The sequence below is a fragment of the Chelon labrosus genome (genome assembly GCF_963514085.1).
Source record: "Chelon labrosus genome assembly, chromosome: 2".
Lineage (NCBI taxonomy): Eukaryota > Metazoa > Chordata > Actinopteri > Mugiliformes > Mugilidae > Chelon > Chelon labrosus.
In genome coordinates, this window is record NC_140338.1 from 10,723,558 (window position 1) to 10,743,411 (window position 19,854).

The following is a 19,854-nucleotide window of genomic DNA, read 5'->3' on the forward strand; positions in this document are numbered from 1 at the left end:
AACACCCTTCATTCTTTGTGCTCCATAACGTGTAGGGCAACAATACTGGTTATTTCCAAGTCCCTAGCTTTGCTTAACATGAAGAACGGAAACTGCAAGAAGAAAGCCAGCCCAAAATCCCATAAAGCTGCAGCTGCATACTAAAGAGACAGGTAATCTTTAAGTTAAATATAATAACGTCTATACCTTGATAAAAGTGAGTTCATGTATCCTGCTGAATGTCTAAACAGGGGCAACTTCAGTTCAAACCAAGGCAGGCTTTTGTAAAGCAGACCTCTTGTATGGTGAAAGCCAAGAAAAAAAAAAAGCACCTCCTACAGAGACCAGTGAAGTGTTACATTATTCCCATTAATCGGTTTTATGACCCACTGTAAATCTGATTTTCAGGGACACAGCACGTAGTCCTCACCTTGAACTCTAGCTCCATGCCAGTGACATTCTCCCCCGGTTCTATCTGAGTCAGCCTCTGGATGTAGGAGTACAGGTTCCTCGCGGGGACCTCGGTGTTCCCGCAGGTCACCGCCTCCAGCAGCGCGTCGTGAATGAAGATGTACTGGTCCTCCGTCTGGACCATGTAGTTCCTCTGGGAGCGCATCAGCGTGACGTGGCCGTAGATGTCGATGGTCTTCTCGTGCTTGATGCGCTCCGCCATGGCGTCGATCACGATGAAGCAGCCAGTGCGGCCCACTCCGGCGCTGAGCCATGGAGGGGAAGGAAAGGAAAGGGTGAACAGATGGTAATGTGATTTAATATTATTTTTTTCCCCCCTTCACATAACCTGAGGTATGAACCGTCGTTTTTCCTGAGTGGGCGCTGTGTATTCGAGTACAAATCTGGCCCTGCAAAGCTCTAACACGCCGAGTATCACAAAGACGCCAGACAGCAATATTTCCAACAAAGGACGTAAAAAATTGACATCAGCGATGAGTCAGCATGACTGTCTCACTGGCATTAGGGAGATATCCACCCTATCGACACACAATCCCGAAATATAATACATTTAGCTGCCCACCCAAACACTTCACATTTTCGCTGTGCTAGTGCCTGAATGGTGAGACAACCTGACCAAGCAAAAATAAAAGAAATAAAGAACAGCTCTTTATATGGTTAAATTAAAATCACTGTGTATATGTGCATGTGTGTGCTACAGTGTGCTTGTGCTGTTCAGGTGAGATGAGATTCAGCGCCATTGTTTGACGGAAGCTGGCTGACATGTCAGGGCACTTATGATGGAGTCTTGCCAGGATAATTAAATTTGACTGATAATCCTGTTAGATACTCCATCTGACTGCTACGGGAAGATTAGGAAGAGCTACTCTCCTGCCAACCTTTCCACCACCTCCCGCCCTCATCTCCCCCCGCCACTCTGTCTTCCCTCCGAGTACCTTTCCCAACACCGGCCCCGCCACTTTTTCACTCTCACATTTGTAAATTCTTTTATTTTTTTTTTCAGACTCCATTTTCCCTCCGTCGCTCCTTTTCTTTAATTCATCATTTTCCATTCACCGCGTCCCGAGTTTGACCTCGCCTTCCCTCTCTCACTCTGCCCATATTTCCTCCTCTAACTCCCAGCCCCGTGCTAACTCTTCCTCTCGATCATTGTCTCGGCCCCATTTTTCTTCCTCTCCCTCTCTTCCTCCACATCTACACTTCACTAATTCGTCCTCCTGAGCGCTCCTTCTCCATATTCCCCACCCCGTGCTACCCTCTCTCTCTCTCTCTCTACTCTTCTCGAAAAGTAAATAGCTGCTTCACTCCAGCTCTGGATCGCGACGCTGTGCCAAGACCGTAATGACAAGTTTCCAGAATCCTCCTCCATCCAACACATGAGCCTCCTGCTGCTCAGACAGAAGCTCATTTGAATATAAACTTCTGAACCCAGATCTGCCACCAGCTTAAACAGTAAATTGTCAACTGTGAAAGCTAATTATAGGAAACCGGGTCAGCATGGTGGCTGCTGTTGTTGTTAAACCTTAGAGGTGATGGAGGTTGTTACGGGAGGAATGTAGGTCTCTAAGCCAGCGAGGAGGGTTTTGGGTTTTGCATAATGGCAGGTCAAGCTTATTTTGGTTCAGGATCCTCTGAATGACTTTATACGAGTGCCCTCGGACCCTTGTTTATTTTCACAGACTCCTGTGATTTCGAAAATTACGTTTCCACATATAAAAAACCCCAAAATAACACAGTGCAAACACACGCGGACAACCCGAGGGCCGGGTTCGTTGTCTTTTGGGTCGTAAACCAGAGGAATTTGAGGAATCGGGAACGATTCTGGTTCAGTGAAGTGGAGTGAAAAATACACACACACCTGCAATGGACAACCATGGGACCTGCATCTGGAGGGTTGCAGGCCTTGACCCGGCGAAGGAAGGCCAGGAAGGGGGTGGGGTGTTCGGGCACCCCGTGGTCGGGCCAGGCCGTAAACTGGAAGTGACGAACCTCCCGCTTCTCATTGGAGCCGCTCTGGATGGACAGAGTGTTGAAGATAAAGCTGGTGTTAATGCCATCAAGAAACTAGAATAAACTAAACGTTAGCTTGTTTCTCGATACTCGATCAACTTTCATTATGTTTAAAAACTTGTATAAGTTGATAATACCTTATTTTTTTAAAGCTATAAATGGTTAGCCCAGTAGTTTCTGGCAAATGTTATTTAGACAAGAAGAAATAACGTATGTGTTGGGGCTCTTTTCGGCCTCAGAGATTATCAGGTTTGCTAATTATGTACAGTATGTGCATATCTTCAGACGTTTCTGTTCTTCTTTCTCATTTTATCAAAGAGAACATACACCGATCAGGCATAACATTATGACCACCTTCCTAATATTGTGTAGGTCTCCGTTGTGCCTCAAAAACAGTTGTGACTCATCAGAGAATGGACATGGGCCTTCTGAGGGTGTCATGTGGTGTCTGGCAACACAATGTTGTTAGTGGTGGCCTTTGGGTCCTATGGGTTGAGGGGAGGGGCCTCTGTGGATCATCCCACAGATACTTGATCAGTTTGGGATCTAGTGAATTTGGAGGCCAGGTCAACACCTTGTGCTGTTCTTCATGTTTTATTTTTAGTTGTTCCTAAACCATTTTGTGTGTGTCCCTGTGTCAGGCTGCATCCTGCTGGAGATGGCTGCTGCCGTCAAGGAGTGTCATTGCTATGGGGTGGGGGTGCCTGATCTGGTCTAGGTGGGTGCTACATGTCTAAATGAATGAATGAATGCCAGATCTAAAAGTTTCCCAGCAGAACACTGAATTGCCACAAGATGGTCAATGTTATTTACTTCACCGGTCATAATGTTATGCCTGATCGGTGTATATTAATGCGATGGATCTAATCTGAATTTAAATCTATGTGTATTAATAATGTATGAAAAAAAGAAAGAAATAGTAACAACAACTCATATCCAAACTGTGACATGGTGTCATGCACGAGCGCACAAACCAGTGCTCATAAATATTTGAACGGATCAATAAACACACGATCCCATTACACTCCACCACGCGTGGCACGCTACCTTGTAGAGAGCGAAGGTCCTGACGGAGTAGGTAGCCAGCTCCACCGTGTCCAGCAGAGTGACCTGGATGAGGCCGTAGGTCTCCGTGCCGCGCGTCGGCCAGTACTGGTCGCACTTCACCTACAAAAGGAACACGGAGGAAGAACGACGTGAGCGCGTCAGTGCACATTGAGAGAAGAAAGAAAGCGCTGACGTGGGCGTACATGTGCACATGTGGAGGGGCAAAAGGGATGATGAGGCAGATCAGTGAGAGTCATGTTTGGAAAGAATATGAGTGTGATACAGACAACCCGGTGCGTAGGAGGGGTTTTAGGAAGTGTGTGGTGTGAAGGCAGAGACAGAGTTTTACACTGTGGGGAGTGTGATCCTGGAAGTTAATAGCCATGATGTTGGTGGACTCTCACACGGATCCACCTCAGTACTAAAAAGTATACCTAACATACCAAGTGACACCAAAGGTTCAGCCTTATTTGATACTGTAATGCCCTATAATCCAACCTCACAAATATCTACACGTCTCCTCACAGCACTCCAAATCCCAGCGTCCCTAACCACCCAAACACCTGGAATTCCCCTGTATGTGGCGGTCATATTTGTAGTTCTTCAGCTCGGCCTCGGCGACCACAGAGGCGAGAGGAAAAAATCCCAGAGGAGATGAAAGCGAGGGGGAGGAGGAGGAGGAGGAGGAGGAGGAGGAGGGCCTTGGCAGAATCAGGCCAAACCAAACGTTATGTGCTGATCCCTCCAGTCCTCACATCAAAGACAGCAGGGAGCTCAGCTCAGCTTGCTCTGCATTCCACTGCTCCAGACTGGGGATTATGCGTTTTGGCCCGGTACGTTCGGGCTGTAATTACAGCTTTTCAACTGTTGTTTTCCCACCAGACCTTGAGACACTGTGGGGACAGGAATGGCTGTCCATGTAGGGGGGGAGGGAGAGGGAGATGGGGGGGCCCACACACTGCTGGAGACTTAACAGGATCGTAGAAAATGCCTAGTGTGAAGACTTCATTATCCGCCAAATCATGGACTAACGGCATATAACTGTACCCCGGTATTGCGTGGTTTGACTGGTGCTAAAAGGCAGGATGCTGGCAAGATTCCCACAGTGGGACCATCTGTGATCATCTGTGTTGTTAATGCGTAAACACATAATGGCATAATGTTGAGAGGTGTTAAATGAGATTAAATCATCTCCTTCTCCAACGACGCAGCCCACTCCTCCCTCGAACAGTAGATACGGAGGCAGTGGGCAGATAATAAACGGCTAAATATGTTCAAATTGAATGCTTTCATTGCATAATGCCGGGACCATCTTCTTATTAAATTTCGGGGAATTTAAAGCTAAACAGTCATTTGCGAACGATTCGTTTTGTTTTAGGAGACGGTAGCTGCTCTGCATCCCTTCACTCTATGGAGATTCTGCAGCAATAGAACAACTGCTTATATATATATATATGCCAAGCAAGTTAAAAAAAAAAAAAAAAGAAATAGGAAAAAGGGAAAAGCTTTCATGGCTAAATCGTGTATTATATAGTCACAAGGCAGGAAAAGAGAAAAAAACAGTCGGGGTGTGATCATGCAAACTATAGACGCTAATGTGCACTGTGTCTGAACTGATGTGGTCACAATAAAGCATATTTCAGACCGAGTTAACTATGAGTGCCTTGCGGCGAGCCGAGAAACAATTCTGCATTCTCACTCATTGCACTGGATATCGCTCAGGAACCCAAAAAAAAAAAGGAGAAAAAAAAAAACTGAGTAGAGGAAAAAGGGTGAGGAGAAAACCATGTGAAGTGAGGTTGCATTTAAAAAGGGATTAGCGAAGGAGAGAAAGAGAGGAGGTCTTGCCTTAGAGAAGAAATAAGAGGGCATCTGAGGGTCAAACAGACACAACAGAGACAGTTGGAAAAAGTTGGAAAAAAGGGAAACAAGAGTTTTAACACAAGCCACAGGTTAATAGGGAAAAAGAAGCACAGATGGGAAGAAAGGATCATTTCACTGAACTGGGCTTTGGACATAATTGGTTAGTACTCTATCATGATTCATACCTCCAGCCATTCTTGTTCATTTTATTCCAACATGACACTCTCATTACATCGGATTTTTACTCAAGCGCACATTCTGTTAACAACGGCAAAAACGCCTCGAAGCCAAATGATTTTCTAATTCATTACCTCGCCCAATTTAGCCGTGCTTGTAACTCCCCGGGTCTCACTCACCAATCTATTCTACAGTATTCTGACTTAGTGCATGAAACCGCTCTTAAATTCTCACTTAAAAGTAGTCGCTTTAGCGTGGTCGTCATAGCGATGATCGTATTTTTGCATTACGTGATGTATTGCTCTCACCCGTCCTGCCACAAAAAGCAAAAAAAATGAACGTCCTGCCCTCTCCTGATCCGTCCTGCAGTAAAAACCAACCTAATCTTTCTCCTACCTCACTCAACTGTAGTCTTACTACTTTTACTTCACCTCGTTTTTAATCCGCACGCACACCAAGTCCTCTTTAATACTTCATCCCCCTATCTTTTTTCCCCTTACCCCCAAACTTACAGTAAGTTTGCAGTCCTAATTTACCCGTCCCCGTATTAGCCAGGACTTCCATTTGCACTTTATTGTCCATGTCACTGCTGTTTCTAAACACTGCCGAGTTGGACGTTTCCACCAAAAATCACTTTCAAGTCCCCATGAAACGAGCAAAGTGCTATCTGATTCAGCAGATTTCGAAAGTTTAGTCTGTTCTGACTCGTCGGCTCCAACGACGGCCCGAGAGATCAGGGAGGGAATTAGTACACGCCCCTGAGTGCAGGAGGAGATGGGCCACATACTGGCATACAGGAGGCACTGGCTAGACATGTCATATTCAAAAGAATTAAATGTACAATTTGAATTCATGGGGACCTGGGGGACAATTTCAAGTATTCTGGCTTATTAATGTACAACAGAATACTATAAGGACATGTCCCGATGCAAAAAATAAGACAATGGGTTTTCAAGTCCATAGTTTGGTTGTTGACTCTACCCTTTGCATCATATATGTCTCATAACACACTTCGGTGCCTTCAATGAGCACTTAGCTAACATCTGAAACCCTCAGCAGTGACAGCTCTAAAAGGTATCATGTGTACACTTTCCCACATTAGCTTACTCCGTCCTACTCTCATGCCACTTTATACACTTCATTTTCTAATAATAATAATCTACCCCATCTATTTCAGTCTGTACTATATTGTGTCACATCCTGTCATAGCCTACTCGGTTTTTTGCCTACTACCATCCTTCTTGTTCGCCCTTTCTTTAATTCTTCAGTCACAATCGCGGTGGATTTCCTGTCCTCGCTGTCCCGGACGCAATTCTGTCGCATTTTCTTACCCGTGACTTCTCTTCCAGTTTGGTCATCATGATGATGTTGGCGGTGTGCTGCTCCCAGACCATCCTCCAGAAGTCCCCGAAGGTCTCGGGGAGGGAGCCCTGAGTGGCAATGTAGGCATTCTGACGCCGGTAGCCGTCTATATAGTTAGCGTTGATGTAGTCGCTGCCCGGGACACCTTTTACAATAAGAAAAGAAATAGAGGAAGTTATAAAGCGTAGGTGTCAAACATATGGCCCGGGGGCCAAAAGCGGCCCGCGGGATGAATTTGCAAAGTGCAAAAATTACACTGAAGAGATTAACTGCAGTTTTTCCAAAAGTAACTGCTATTCCTAGGCAGAGGTTAAGCTAGACTTTTTCGTTGTCGGTCATTTTGACTGACAGAGTCATAAAACTCCCGTCATAATCAATTTTTACCTGTCACTTTAATTTTTTAAAATGATAATAATGACATATTCAATAGCATTTAATTTTAATTAAATGTTCATTAACTTTAAGTTCTTTTTCAGAACAGTATTGACTTTAAATGTTTAAAAAAATTTAAAAAAATAAAAAGTTTGGGCTGCCGACACGTCTTGTCCGTACTCGGACTGGGACTGCTAGCGCTAACAGCTCTTAGATGGCACCGTAGGGTTGAAGTGCTTCGTGGTTTGCAAACTTTTTTTTTGCACAATTTGCACAAACCTCCGCTTTTATCAAGGCTTCCATCAGGTAGTTTTTTAAAATAAAATTTGCCTTCCATCAGTCCTAGCAACCTGCTTTGATCCGATTCCTCCATATTGGTAGCCGTTATAGACGTATATATTGTATATATTCGTCTATGGTTAGCCGAGCTCTGACGTGTGCATCAGTGTAATCGGTGTACCAGGAAATCATGCACTGACAAAAGTTCTGCGATGTTTGGAATGCAAACTGCGATTAGAAACGAGAGCCAATTAATATGCTCACTCGCCACCAAGTGGTCAGGGGTGTGAATTGCAATCTGTCAAAATGACAGATTGCCTTCAGATTTTTTTTTCCCGTCACAATTTTTAAAAAATGGTCAATGACGGAAAATATTCGGTTAACTCGACCCCTGTTCCTAGGTTCACACGGTTTTAGTAAGAGTTGTGGACATAACACAACATTGAGAGCTAGGACTACACAGAAATTACACCTCTTTTCCTCAAGAAATGTCCAGTTTTCCATTAAATGTACATTTTCATAAAGACCTTCTTTGCACTAAAACAAAGGGAAACATTTGTCATTATTTATAGGTCAATACGCTATTGTGTTACTGGACCGGTCCCCTTGAGATGAAACTGGGCTGTATGTGGTCCCCCTGAACTAAAATGAGTTTGACACCCCTGTAATAAAGGCTGGATGAAATAATAATAATAAAAAAGAGATGTGTATAAGATGAGAATAAATTGCGATGGGTTGAAGTAGGAAAGAGAAACACTGAGGAACAGATGGACGAAAAAGATACAGCTGGTGCCGAAACACTGCACTCTTTCACGTCTGTCTGCCGCGCCAGGTATTTGATGGCTGGCAGTGATCACATCAAAACAATATTTGTCCATGTCATTTTCTCTGCAGATGAACTTGATTGTTGTTCTGTTTCATGGTGAAATAATCAATATGGATTACTTAAAGTCTACTGCTATGAAAGCAGGTTTATGTCCAAGTAATAATGGGGGGGAGGATCATCTGAGGTTATAACGGGAAGATTACTGTTTTCATAGGACCCTGTGTCCTTTGGCGTTGGGATTGTTCAGCCGTCTTGTTTTATAATACATGCTAAGACGATCATGGACCTAATCTGAGTATACTCTGGATGTGTCGCTTTGAATGGCAATATGACTGTAAGGCCGTCTCTGTGTAAGACTCAGCTGACACTGCTTGTCCTGGAAGGGATTGTGTGTGTGTGTGTGTGATGTGATGTGAGAGACCGTCTGTGTGTGTTTGATTTAGGATCAGGCCTGCTCATCTAGGGCCTAATACCATAATCCCAAAAATCACTGAGTCACAGCTCAAACATGCACACATACACCAAAACATCAAAGTACACATACACTCAGATGGGCACACGTGGTTTCAGTCGTGGCCCCGATTCTGCCCGAGTTGGACGCGAAACTCCTTTTTGAGTCATGTGGTGACAGTTTACATTTAAAATGACAGGAGTCGATGAGAAACAACAATACTGTAGAAGCTACTGCAGCCGACTCTCTTCTAGGAGCTTATTTTATGAGCATAACTCGGTCCCATGGAGTCGTAAAATCCCAAGCTAACGTCGCGCAAACACCAAAGAAACACACACACACACACAATGCAGTATGGGGTGTTCACACAACTTACTTTAAATGGGATGGGGACAGACGGAAAGAAGAGCTTCTAACATATGTTTATCAAGCTGAGTCTTTAAAAGACAGCTTGCCTAAATTCTCTGATGTGCTTCAACTTTATTGCAAGGGACTTTAACAGAAGCGCTGTGCAGATAAAAGACACACACACACACACTTCCCGTCACTTGGTGGCTATGCTGGGTCCGGGAAGAGAGAAAGAGAGAGTGTGTTCGTGAATTTGTAGAGAAGACTGGGAGCAAAAAAAAGTGCATATCTGTGCTAGTGCACATCCCGGGCATGCGTTTTAGATCTGCAGAAATGTGTGTGTGCTCTTTTGTGTTTGGACATGCTCAAGAGTATATGCGTTTTCTAAGCTGGAAGAAAGACAGACAGCCAGGGCTCCAGGACAGGCGGGGGTGGAAGGGCTGCTCACACATGCTCTGCCCAGATAAGACTCATCTGTTTGGGCTTGGCCTCCCACTGCCTCCCTCTCTCCACACTGAAGCTGCCAGTTTCTCCGCCTCAGGTCTTTCCCGGCTGAGGTGGGTGAGTACGTTTCAAAATACACACTGAGAACAGGACTGAGAGCGATTTTTCTTTTTTTTTTTTTCCTCCTCACGCAAATGAACCGAATCCAGTAAAATGGCCGCATCATGAATACATTAGTAAATAGTCCACATAAAGTGGGAGCGTAATTATCTGCGAGATATTAAACTGTGGGAAAGGGGAAACCGAATCAGCTGGATGATAGAGAATCCTAAAATTGTTTGCTGTAGCTGATGCAGGCTCAGCATTTGTGTGTTTTGTACATGGGAACTACCAGTGAAACACATCTTTGGACTTTTAAAGACACTCAAACACTCATTTATGCTTTATTTGTGACCACTTGGTGACATAATGCCCTCCCTAGCTAACCCCATCCATCACAATTACATGCCGAATCTGAACCCTTACCCCAACCTTGACTCTGCAACCGATTCCTAAACCTCAAACGGTCCTTTAAACAAGTGAGGAGGTGACCACAGTGGCACGACTTCCTAAAAATACCCCTCATTCCCAGGCATGCCCTCCAAGATAGAAATACCAGACAACACACGCACACACAAACGCGGCGGCAGTTTGCCTTACCCTCAATGCTGGAGAGTATGACCCTCGAGTGATCATAGGCGATGACGTTAGCGTAGCGGTTCTTTGGCTTGTTGACCTCCAAGTTGGAGTTCTCCCACGTGAACTGCTGGCCGGGGTCGACCGACTGCAAGAGACAAAAGCGAAGGTCTGAGCGGAGAACGAAACGCGAACAAGTGATTTCACTTTTATAAATTCAGGTAGATTAGGATAAGTAATGCATGTCAGGTTGTAGTTTGGTTTCATTACAAGTTACGGGTTTTCCAGAGGTCCTATCGCTTATGCACCGATCAGGCATAACATTATGACCACCTTCCTAATTGTGTAGGTCTCCCTTGTGCCTCCAAAACAGTTGTGACTCATCACAGAATGGACATGGTCCTTCTGAGGGTGTCCTGTGGTGTCTGGCAACAAGATGTTGGGTCCTATGGGTTGAGGGGAGGGGCCTCTGTGGATCATCCCACAGATACTTGATCAGTTTGGGATCTAGTAAATTTGAAGACCAGGTCAACACCTTGTGCTGTTTTTCATGTTTTTTGAGTTGTGTGTGTTCCTGTGTCAGGCTGCATCCTGCTGGGGATGTGTCATTGTCATTGCTATGGGGTAGGGGTGTCTGGTCTGGTCTAGGTGTGTGGTACAAGTAACATCCGCATGAATGCCAGGACTAAACATTGTATTGTCACAAGATGGTCAGTGTTACTTACGTCTCCTGTCAGTGGTCATGATGTTATGCCTGATCGGTGTAGTAAAGTGTCACGCTTTTAAAGCTTTACTTTCACAGCAATGTACGTCTTTCCTACTTATATCCAGCTGTTCTCCCTTCCAAATAACATCTTCCCATTCTTGCATTCACAGACTTTCTTAATCTTAATGCTCCGTGTTTACGTAAATTATGATCCCTGAAGGTTTGTGCTAGCATCTGTTCTTACGAGCTCGATCTCCCTCGCCGTGTCCCTCTAGGTTAAGAAAGCATCTGCCAGGGATCTAGTGAATTTGGAAGCCAGGTCACCACCTTGTGCTGTTCTGGTCTAGGTGGGTGCTACATGTCCTAACTAACATCCACATGAATGCCAGGTCCAAAAGTTTCCCATGGCCAATGTTATTCACTTCTCCCGTCAGCAGTCAGTCATAATGTTATGGCTGATCGGCTGTGGCTGTACTCGGCGGATAAAAAAGTCTCTGCAATTTGCTGTACATGCTTGTTTAAATTCTAAATTCCCTTGCCAAAGAAACTAAGAACCACATTCCACTTTTCAGTTCCCGCAGTGTTGTGAGCTGTGATCACTTCCACTGTACGTGCAGTAAGGTCTAAGCAGCACCACTTCAATCTGACCGTTGGATTGGATGTCGCAATCTTTTCAAATGGAACTGAAAATGAACAAATGGGCAGAAAAAGAAATATTTGGACAATTCCGTGAATTGCAAGGATTGCGAGCGGCGCGGCTGCACCCTGCCATCAGTAACCCAACTGCAAATTAGCGAAAGGCTCTATTGACCCTGGACGGGAATGCGCGCACCGTCCGCGATACCGCTTTTCAAGAAAACACGTTCCACTTTCGACGGAAAGCGAAACCCCCGGGCTCCCAGAGAAAGATGATAAAAGCGCAATAAATTCCACTGGGAGAGAGGGGATGGTTGTGTTAGACCAACACATTAAGTTCCTGGAGGGTAATTACAGTGTAACCATCGCTGTTAGCTGGGAGCGGCAGACATGAAGTCATTATGGGGCTGTCAATGGAGAGGGATGAAGAGGAGAGAGCCAGAGCGATTTAGCAATTCTGAATATTTTACGACACATAATTATGGTTTGGTCGGAGGGGGAGGGCGGAGGGAGGGAGGGAGCTAGGGAGGGTGAGTGGACAAGAGTGGTACTGGATAAGTGCACGTATGTGTGTGTGAGTTTAAGACTGCTCTCCACGCTGCCAACATCATGTGTGTCTGATTATCACACCGCAATCATTTCAGGACTCTCTCTCTCTCGCTTTTTCTCCCTCTACCATCCATCTCTCTTGTTCCTTCGTTAGGAGTTCAGCGCAAAACAGAGCGCGCAGTCATGCGGAGGGAACGCGAGGCTCAACGGAGCGGCTCCGACTGACACCACAAAACTTCTTTATCCTCCCTTCCCAACACTTCTTGTCCCCAAAACATCCTCTGTTTTCCCGCTTTATGCATAATGCTTCCCCGTCCTCATCTATATACATATACTTGTCACACGCAATTTGTCTCTCTCGTGGAAGCCAATTAGAGCCTTATGTCTCCTTCACCCAGAGGCCCTTGGTTTAAAGAGATTTTTTTATTTTTCGAGAGGAAAAGAAAACATTTTTACCGCTTTAACAGCTCTCTGCGGAGCTCATTGTGATGCTATTTGCTACCCAGCCAGCGTGTTGGGAAATATTTCTACTGATGTGTTTTTTTTTTATATTTTTTTTTATATTGAGTGCCACAGTTCAGCTCACCAAGCCCTGGCACGTTGTTATCTTCGAGTAGATGCCATTTCTTTGCTCCACATTAACTGCCGCGAATTGAAGGGAAACTAATCAAGAAACGTCTTTTCCTTTCTTTTCTTCGCGGAAGACATTCGCTTCTTGCATCTCTTCGGTTAGTCCGCGGCCGCCTCTTTATTTCTATCTCCTCTTTTCTCCACCGGAGCGTAGAAATGAGACCTTGATAACCATCTGGCTGTAAGCAAACCGTCTTTGAGCTTGCAATTTCAATTTTCCTCCGCAGTATTTGTATAGATAACGACAAGAGAGGGGAGAGAGGGGAGAGGAAATTGCGCTTTATCTCGTATCGTCCTGTGAAGACAAATCAAAACGCAGCTTAACTGCGGGAGACTAATGCGAGGCCGCTGAAACTGAACCCGGGCAAAAACTGACAAGTCGACGATATAAATACGTGTGTGTGTGTGCGCGCGACTGCAGCAAAAAACCAGATGCATTGCCCAAGTTGGAGATTTTCAGGGACAGATAATCAGCATTCCTACCTCGTACTCTTGAGAGAACTTGAGATTGTCGTTTGCCTTGAGGCGCTCAATGTGATCTGCCAGCTCAGAGATGGGGACGGGCGGGTGACTTGCCATGCCTGCCGAGCACAGAAATAGAAAAAGAGGCCGTTATTTTTTATTTTTTTTTTATACACGCACAACTGAGCTCTTTCCGGAGAAGATGTTAAGAGTTAGGATTCTCAGAGGTGTTGTTTAGTGTTCGGTCCATGGTCAGCGTTGGAAGCGAATGTTTTTTTTTTTTTTTTGGTTAAGTGACCGTTTTCTCCACGGGCAGACAGGAGGAACAATGTGAGCGTTCAGAAAGTTACTGAAGCATTAAAATCCGTCCTCAGAGTATATGCACACTGCTGGTGAGGATAAAAAAAAAAAAAAAAAAGACTATGACAGAGGTAGTTAAATATTTAGCATGATTTTTTTTTTTTTTTTAAATGTATTTTTAAAGAAGAGGCTTTTGATGAAATGTTGTCAATTCAAGCAGCTTCATCCTAGATGGGATGGAAGGTTAGTTAGCATGAATATGGGAAGGGAATAGGGAAAGAAAAGAAAGAAAGAAAGAGAAATAAAGAAAGAAAAAAGAAAGAATGAGTCAGGAAAGAGAAAAAGATCCAGGATCTTGGACTAAGATCAACTAACTTGACAGACGTCGATAACCGCGGTACACTGATACCCGGTAGGCTGAAAAGGGAAACAACACCATGGTTAATCTCGTCAACACAACACACACCGACTACTTATAGTTTTTTGTTTTCGCCCTGTACATATTTGTCTTAAAGCTACCTGGGGTCTGGAAGTTGATTCTGCGTAGCTCCACCGGATCGGTGGGATGGTGGGAGGACATGGCTTTGCTGCAGGGAAAGCTGCCCTTCCTTCCCTCGGCCTCGGCTCGTTTCCTGGAACAGACACAACATACCTCAACCTGATGTACGTTTAAAAAAAAAAGAAAAACATCCCGCATGAAAAAACAATTTGGAAAAGCTCGTAAACTGACACCCGACTCCAAATTTTTTGGGGTTTGAGTTGAAATATAATATACGGACGAGTAAAAACAAGGTATAAGGTCGTGGAATTTTCTGCTGTGAATTCTGACGGGACTGTGGTTGACTGCTGGTTTCGTGTTGCAGCTATTTTATTTTTACGACTTCCTGTGTTAAAAGTGACACATATTCTTACAGTTTCTTCATTTTTACACTAACTGCACTGGAACCAACGGGATCGGGGACAGTTTTTATCCACAAGCCATCAGGCTGCTGAACAGCTAAATTGCCCACACACATGCACAATTCCACTCTACTCTGTTTCTATATATCTTTTTTTTTCTCACATATTTATTTTATCTTATTTTATTTATTGTATTTTGCTTCTGTGAAGTCAAGTGGGCTCCATGCACCAATAATTTAATGACTAGTAAAGATGCTTGATTTGTCATTTGACAATAAAGAATCCTCAATCTTGAATCTTAGCGTGACGCTTGAACAAACTCATGCAGTGCAGTGACTATACCAGTTATCTTTATCACTGCCTAAACTGAACGTGGTGGCTTATACAATTCGTCCGGTAACACTTTAGGTCGTCAAAGGAGCACCGACGGTGATCCAGACTCTTCTGAGATCTATTTTCAACAGCGCCGTCCGCAGAGGCTTTTCAAGGAAAGTATCCCTGTAGGACAGAGGAAATGGTAATAGGTAGTGTTTGTTTACCTGTCAGGTTTGCTGGATCCAAACACGGAGAAGAGCAGATAAAAGGGCAGACAAGGATGAATACCATTAATGTCCATTCAGAAAACATCAGAGACTGAAGCAGCACTGAACTTGATATTTTCACCACTCTCGCACAAACAAATCGGTTTCTTATTACGGTGTTAATTCTGCAAAACAGAGCCTGCGGCAGACATAAGGGCGAACACCGGATGCAAATTTAAAAGACTTTTCACACTGCATACATATTATTAAAACATAATAACATACTAGAAACATGGCTTAGAGTGAAACTTAGCACCAAGTTGGGACGTTAATGGCTGGAGAGCACCGCAGGTTGCACCCCAGGGATCGCGAGCATCGGGCTCTAAACACCGAGGTTAGTAATTTAGCGGCGCCGCATCAGTCATGGCAAATTATTCATGTGCATTAGCAAAACTCCATCTAGGCCCACCAGATAATTATCATGAATAATGCTAATGAGCGAGGCTGTTTTCTTCCTCCATCTCCTCCGTTAGCCAACACTTAAATGCAGATTACAGGAATAAACACTAATTTCTGTGATAACCTGTGACCTAAATTCGTCTAGGGATTTGATCGGGTTGATAGTTGTCCACCCTAAAGCAGTACAGAAAAAAACAATAATTATAACTTAGTCTTGTATGCTCCGTAAATGCGTAAAGCGCCTCGATTGTCAAAGTAAATTAGTAAAAGGTTTTTTGGATTTGGTAGGAAGTATAAACTATTTTCCAATCAAGAGTCCTGATAACTAATGTGAAGTCTTCTGGGTGCTAGCTTGTGGTTTATAGTTTATGCCCTTGCTCTGTCAAAAGTGGTTGGAGAACTGCTGCCTCGGACGAAACAGTCCAAAAGCAAGGAAACTCAACTACATAGCTAGCTACCTTGACCTCTTGCTCGCCTGCAGAGCTCCTTTTAACTGCAGAGTGTCCTACTACGGTTCGCTTATCTGGTTAGCACGTGATAGATGGTGACAGACAGATGGCTCATCCAATCACCTGCCAAGTATATTATTTTAGAAACGGCGTTCCCTCTCTGAACCATTTCCAAGAACCATTTCCCAGATGGTGTGTCAGGTAATTGGAATATACTACACTACCCCGCGATATTTATAACCAGAGAAGTTAAAATGTCAAAGTAGTAAAAATAAGCAACTGCTTGTAGAGTGTCTGGGGCCCTTCCTGACTTAAGCTGCCGGTTTAATTTTCTCTTATTCACCTAAAACCTCTAATCTTTCACTTTCTTTATTTTATTTTATCTACCACACCTTTCTTTCACCAAATCAAATGCTTTATTCAAGACTTTTTGCTTCTCTCTGTCCTTACCTCTTGAAGAGGAGAATGGCGATGACGATGCAGACAATGAAGATCACAGCCAGCACGGGCCCTACCACCCACAGAAGCCCTTCCTCCTCGTCGACGATAGGCTGAGGATCCACGTCCGACGAGGTCACGGGATCAGAATAAGGGCTGGTGGCGTACATGGTCTGCAGGAAGTCACACAGATTCATGATTTTTATTTCTTGCATATAAATAGATAGATAGATAGTTTCTTTATTAATCCCAAACTGGGAAATATCACTGTTGCAGCAGCAATGTACAGGCACTCAACACCATACATAAATATAACAAAAAGCTAAAATCAACAATAGTTTTTCCGTCTGTACTCACGTTCTCAGAGAGGTCCAGCAGCGCGAGCACGAAGAAAACGTATTCCTGGCCGTTCTGCAGCGGGCGGTTGCGGAAGTCGCCGTAGTTGCGGCCGTCGCCCAGCGTGAACTGCACGGGGAGGGTCTTAAAGTGAGCCGTGACGTAGGCCCTGGGGTCCGACTGGCCGGCCTGTCTGCGGATGCGAAGCGCACGACTGACGCTGGTCCTGTTGATCTCTTTGAGGAGCTGAAGCAGTTGAGAAGAAGAAAAAGGGAACGGAATCAAAGAACGTGGTATAGTAAATGAAATAAAGTCATCTTCCTAAGATTCTCTCCAAAGTTATTAAAGACCTTGGAAAAGAAGAGCAGTTCTGACCATTTCACTGCTCACAAAAAAAAAACCTCATCAATGCAGCAACAATGGGCTGTATGGAACATTATCACCTCAGCACAAATGTGTTCATCAACCAAATTGCTGCCACATTTATCCGTTGAGACAGTGGGCGCCGTAAAAAAAAAAAAAAAAACTCTATTGAAACTAATCTCACGCACATGAATGCGCTTTCAGAAAAGCATAATGGGGTGATGAAGTCTTTAGAAAAAGGCAGGAAGTGGAATTAGCTGGGAAATGGCATGTGAAAGTATTGTTTTGACTGAAAAAAGCCACGGATGGCCAGGTCATCTACCTTCTCATTAAAAGATAAGAACAGTCTGATGCAAAAAAAAAAAAAAAACACAAAATCTTGCAGCACACTCTTACATTAATTACAACTCTTCTTCATTGTACTTACTAGTTCTCATCTGGTGCCTCATAACAAGCTCTTTAATATGATCATTATGGAGCTATTTATTAGTCCTCTCACCTCGTCCAGGTTCATCTGGTCGGGCTCCTCCCAAGGATTTAGGAATTTTCCTCCTCTCTGCTTCTTCAGCGGCACCACCACCACATAGTAACCTCTGAAACGCCAAAAAGAGCATTCAGGACCGAGGACCGTAAACATAACGAAGACACTTCCTGGCTGCTGGCAATAACTCTGTATTTACAACACACACACAACAGTGATACAGGTCTTCTTATATAATTCTTATCAGAGAAGTTAATACGATTATTTCCCAAAAGATCAAGCGATTCATTTAATCTTCTGCTCTGAAGAATTACAAAGTATTGTCTCTTTAATACGTCTGCGAAGCGGCAGTGTAAGTCCAAACGGTGCGGCTTCTGCGGGGGCGGTGAGGACAAAAACAATAATAAAACTGGAGAAGTAAACTTTTCCAAAAACAGTCTCGAGCCTAGAAAACCAGCAAGTGATGAGTAAGGGCACAGGAATAAAAATCTTCCACGTATTCCTCAGTGGGTAACTCGCTTCAGTGCTTCACGCTTAAAAATCCACCGCGCTCCGGCGGAAAGTATGAATAAGACTTTCTTGCGGCTGTAAAGTTGAAACAGCAGGCAAAGTTTTTAAAGGATTTTTGTCCTATTTTGTATTGGGATAAAGATACGTTCGTCGGTGCAGGAACGTCCAGAAACTGATCAAATTATAAGATAGATCAAACTCTCGAAGCTCGGAAGGACTGTTGTTTTTTCCACCATAGATCACAGACTGCTTCTACTTTGTATTTGCTCTCGGTGATAAAAAGCCGATGGCCTGATGAGCTATGTGCTTTCTTTTGGTCTGTTGTGGGCTTGCTTCGCTGCCAGCTCCGAGAAATCCCTCCTGATGGATCAATAAAGAAAAATAAGCACCAGGAGGAACGAGTGAAATTTCCTCAAAGGGTCTGCGGAGGAACCGTTAATCCTACAACAACCTAGCTGGAGCAAATTCAGGCACTGGTTTGAAAATCCGGTCATTACCATAATCCAAATCCTTCACTCTCTCCAGATTCCTCGAATCATCACTACCTGACTTTAGCTGTGGTCTGCACGGTCGGCAGCTGCACAGTCACCATGCCGTCCGCGTTGGTCTTTCCCACGACAGAGGGTTTGGTTTTCAGGATGTCCGGGGCGGTAGTGGCGGTGACGCGGTGCTGCAGGCCTCCTGCGCTGTTGGCCCGGTTGGTGAGCAGGAAGGAGTACTGGGTGTCCGGTTCCAAGCCAGTGATCAGCTTCTGGGTTTGTCTGCCGTCCACTTCCACAGATTGGCCCTTTCCATAGAGGATCTGGAAGACAAAACAGTTTCATTTGGGGTCCAGGCAGGAATGATGTGTTTTGAACAGTTTGGCGAATTGGCACAATTAAAGGTAAACTAATTAAAGGTCACTACTGGCCATTTGAATTTGCAATATCCCATAACCCTAACCCTAACCCATAGAATGCTTTGACACTGAAGACAATCCAGTTGTTATAAGTTATATGAGAACATATATTTTATGGTTTTTCAATTCAAATAAATGTAATTATTACTAAATCTGAAAACCTGTATGAAATGTGTGTGTGCGTGTGTCGAGTACAAAGATTTCTGATGCAAACTGCGGCAACTGGTTTCTTCTTTCTAACAATTCTACAGCCATGCAGACTTCATTAGCGTTTATTTATTTGAAAAGTTGAGGTTCAGAGCTTCCTAACTTTATAATAAATGGTTGGAAATTATGTTAATATAATAAGATAATAAGTCGTAATGACTCTAACATGTGGACCACTGTAGAACACGTAATTTAATTTGTTCCTGTTTTTTTTTTAGACCAGGCTTTTATGCAGGACTTGATTTATTTGTCCCTACTTGCCGCACCATCCGAGAGACGCCATAACTTTTACATAGGGTACGACACAAATCTACTTACAGTGAAAGGCTGGGCGGGGTTCTTGTCTCGGATCTCCCAGGACAGCAGAACAGAGTTCTTCATGGCCGCCTTTACTCTGAAGTTGGTGGCAAAAACTGAGACAGAAAAGAAAAGAACAAAGAAACAAAAAAAAAAACATGAATGGAGCTCCACGGCCTCAGTTATTCCCTCCACCGAACCAAACATAGTAGCCTTACCTGCGTATCAGTCTCTAGTACCAGTCTCGAGCTAGCTATTTGTTCTGATCAACACACAGTAAGTGCGACTGGACAGGGATACTCGCCCAAGACCCAAGACTCTTACCTTGCTTTGGGAAAGGGATGTTGGGTCTAAGGCTACAGTGACAAGACAACGAAAAGGACACGTCACCAGATGTTGTGTGTTTGT

The 19,854-nt window shown here is 44.1% G+C and overlaps 1 protein-coding gene across 1 annotated transcript in view; it reads right to left on the bottom strand.

The window, feature by feature from the left end:
* The window catches only part of ptprdb (protein tyrosine phosphatase receptor type Db), a 70,271-nt gene that overhangs the window by 10,567 nt on the left and 39,850 nt on the right, over positions 1–19,854 (bottom strand). The window contains exons 18-30 of the mRNA XM_084561481.1: positions 19,468–19,562; positions 18,590–18,846; positions 17,553–17,646; positions 16,712–16,936; positions 16,367–16,527; positions 15,027–15,038; positions 14,107–14,219; positions 13,309–13,406; positions 10,329–10,452; positions 6,879–7,054; positions 3,508–3,627; positions 2,309–2,463; positions 410–695 (exon numbers count right to left, since the gene is read on the bottom strand). Coding sequence (XP_084417607.1) covers positions 410–695; positions 2,309–2,463; positions 3,508–3,627; positions 6,879–7,054; positions 10,329–10,452; positions 13,309–13,406; positions 14,107–14,219; positions 15,027–15,038; positions 16,367–16,527; positions 16,712–16,936; positions 17,553–17,646; positions 18,590–18,846; positions 19,468–19,562 — 1,916 coding nt within the window. The remainder of the gene's footprint in view (positions 1–409; positions 696–2,308; positions 2,464–3,507; positions 3,628–6,878; positions 7,055–10,328; positions 10,453–13,308; positions 13,407–14,106; positions 14,220–15,026; positions 15,039–16,366; positions 16,528–16,711; positions 16,937–17,552; positions 17,647–18,589; positions 18,847–19,467; positions 19,563–19,854) is intronic.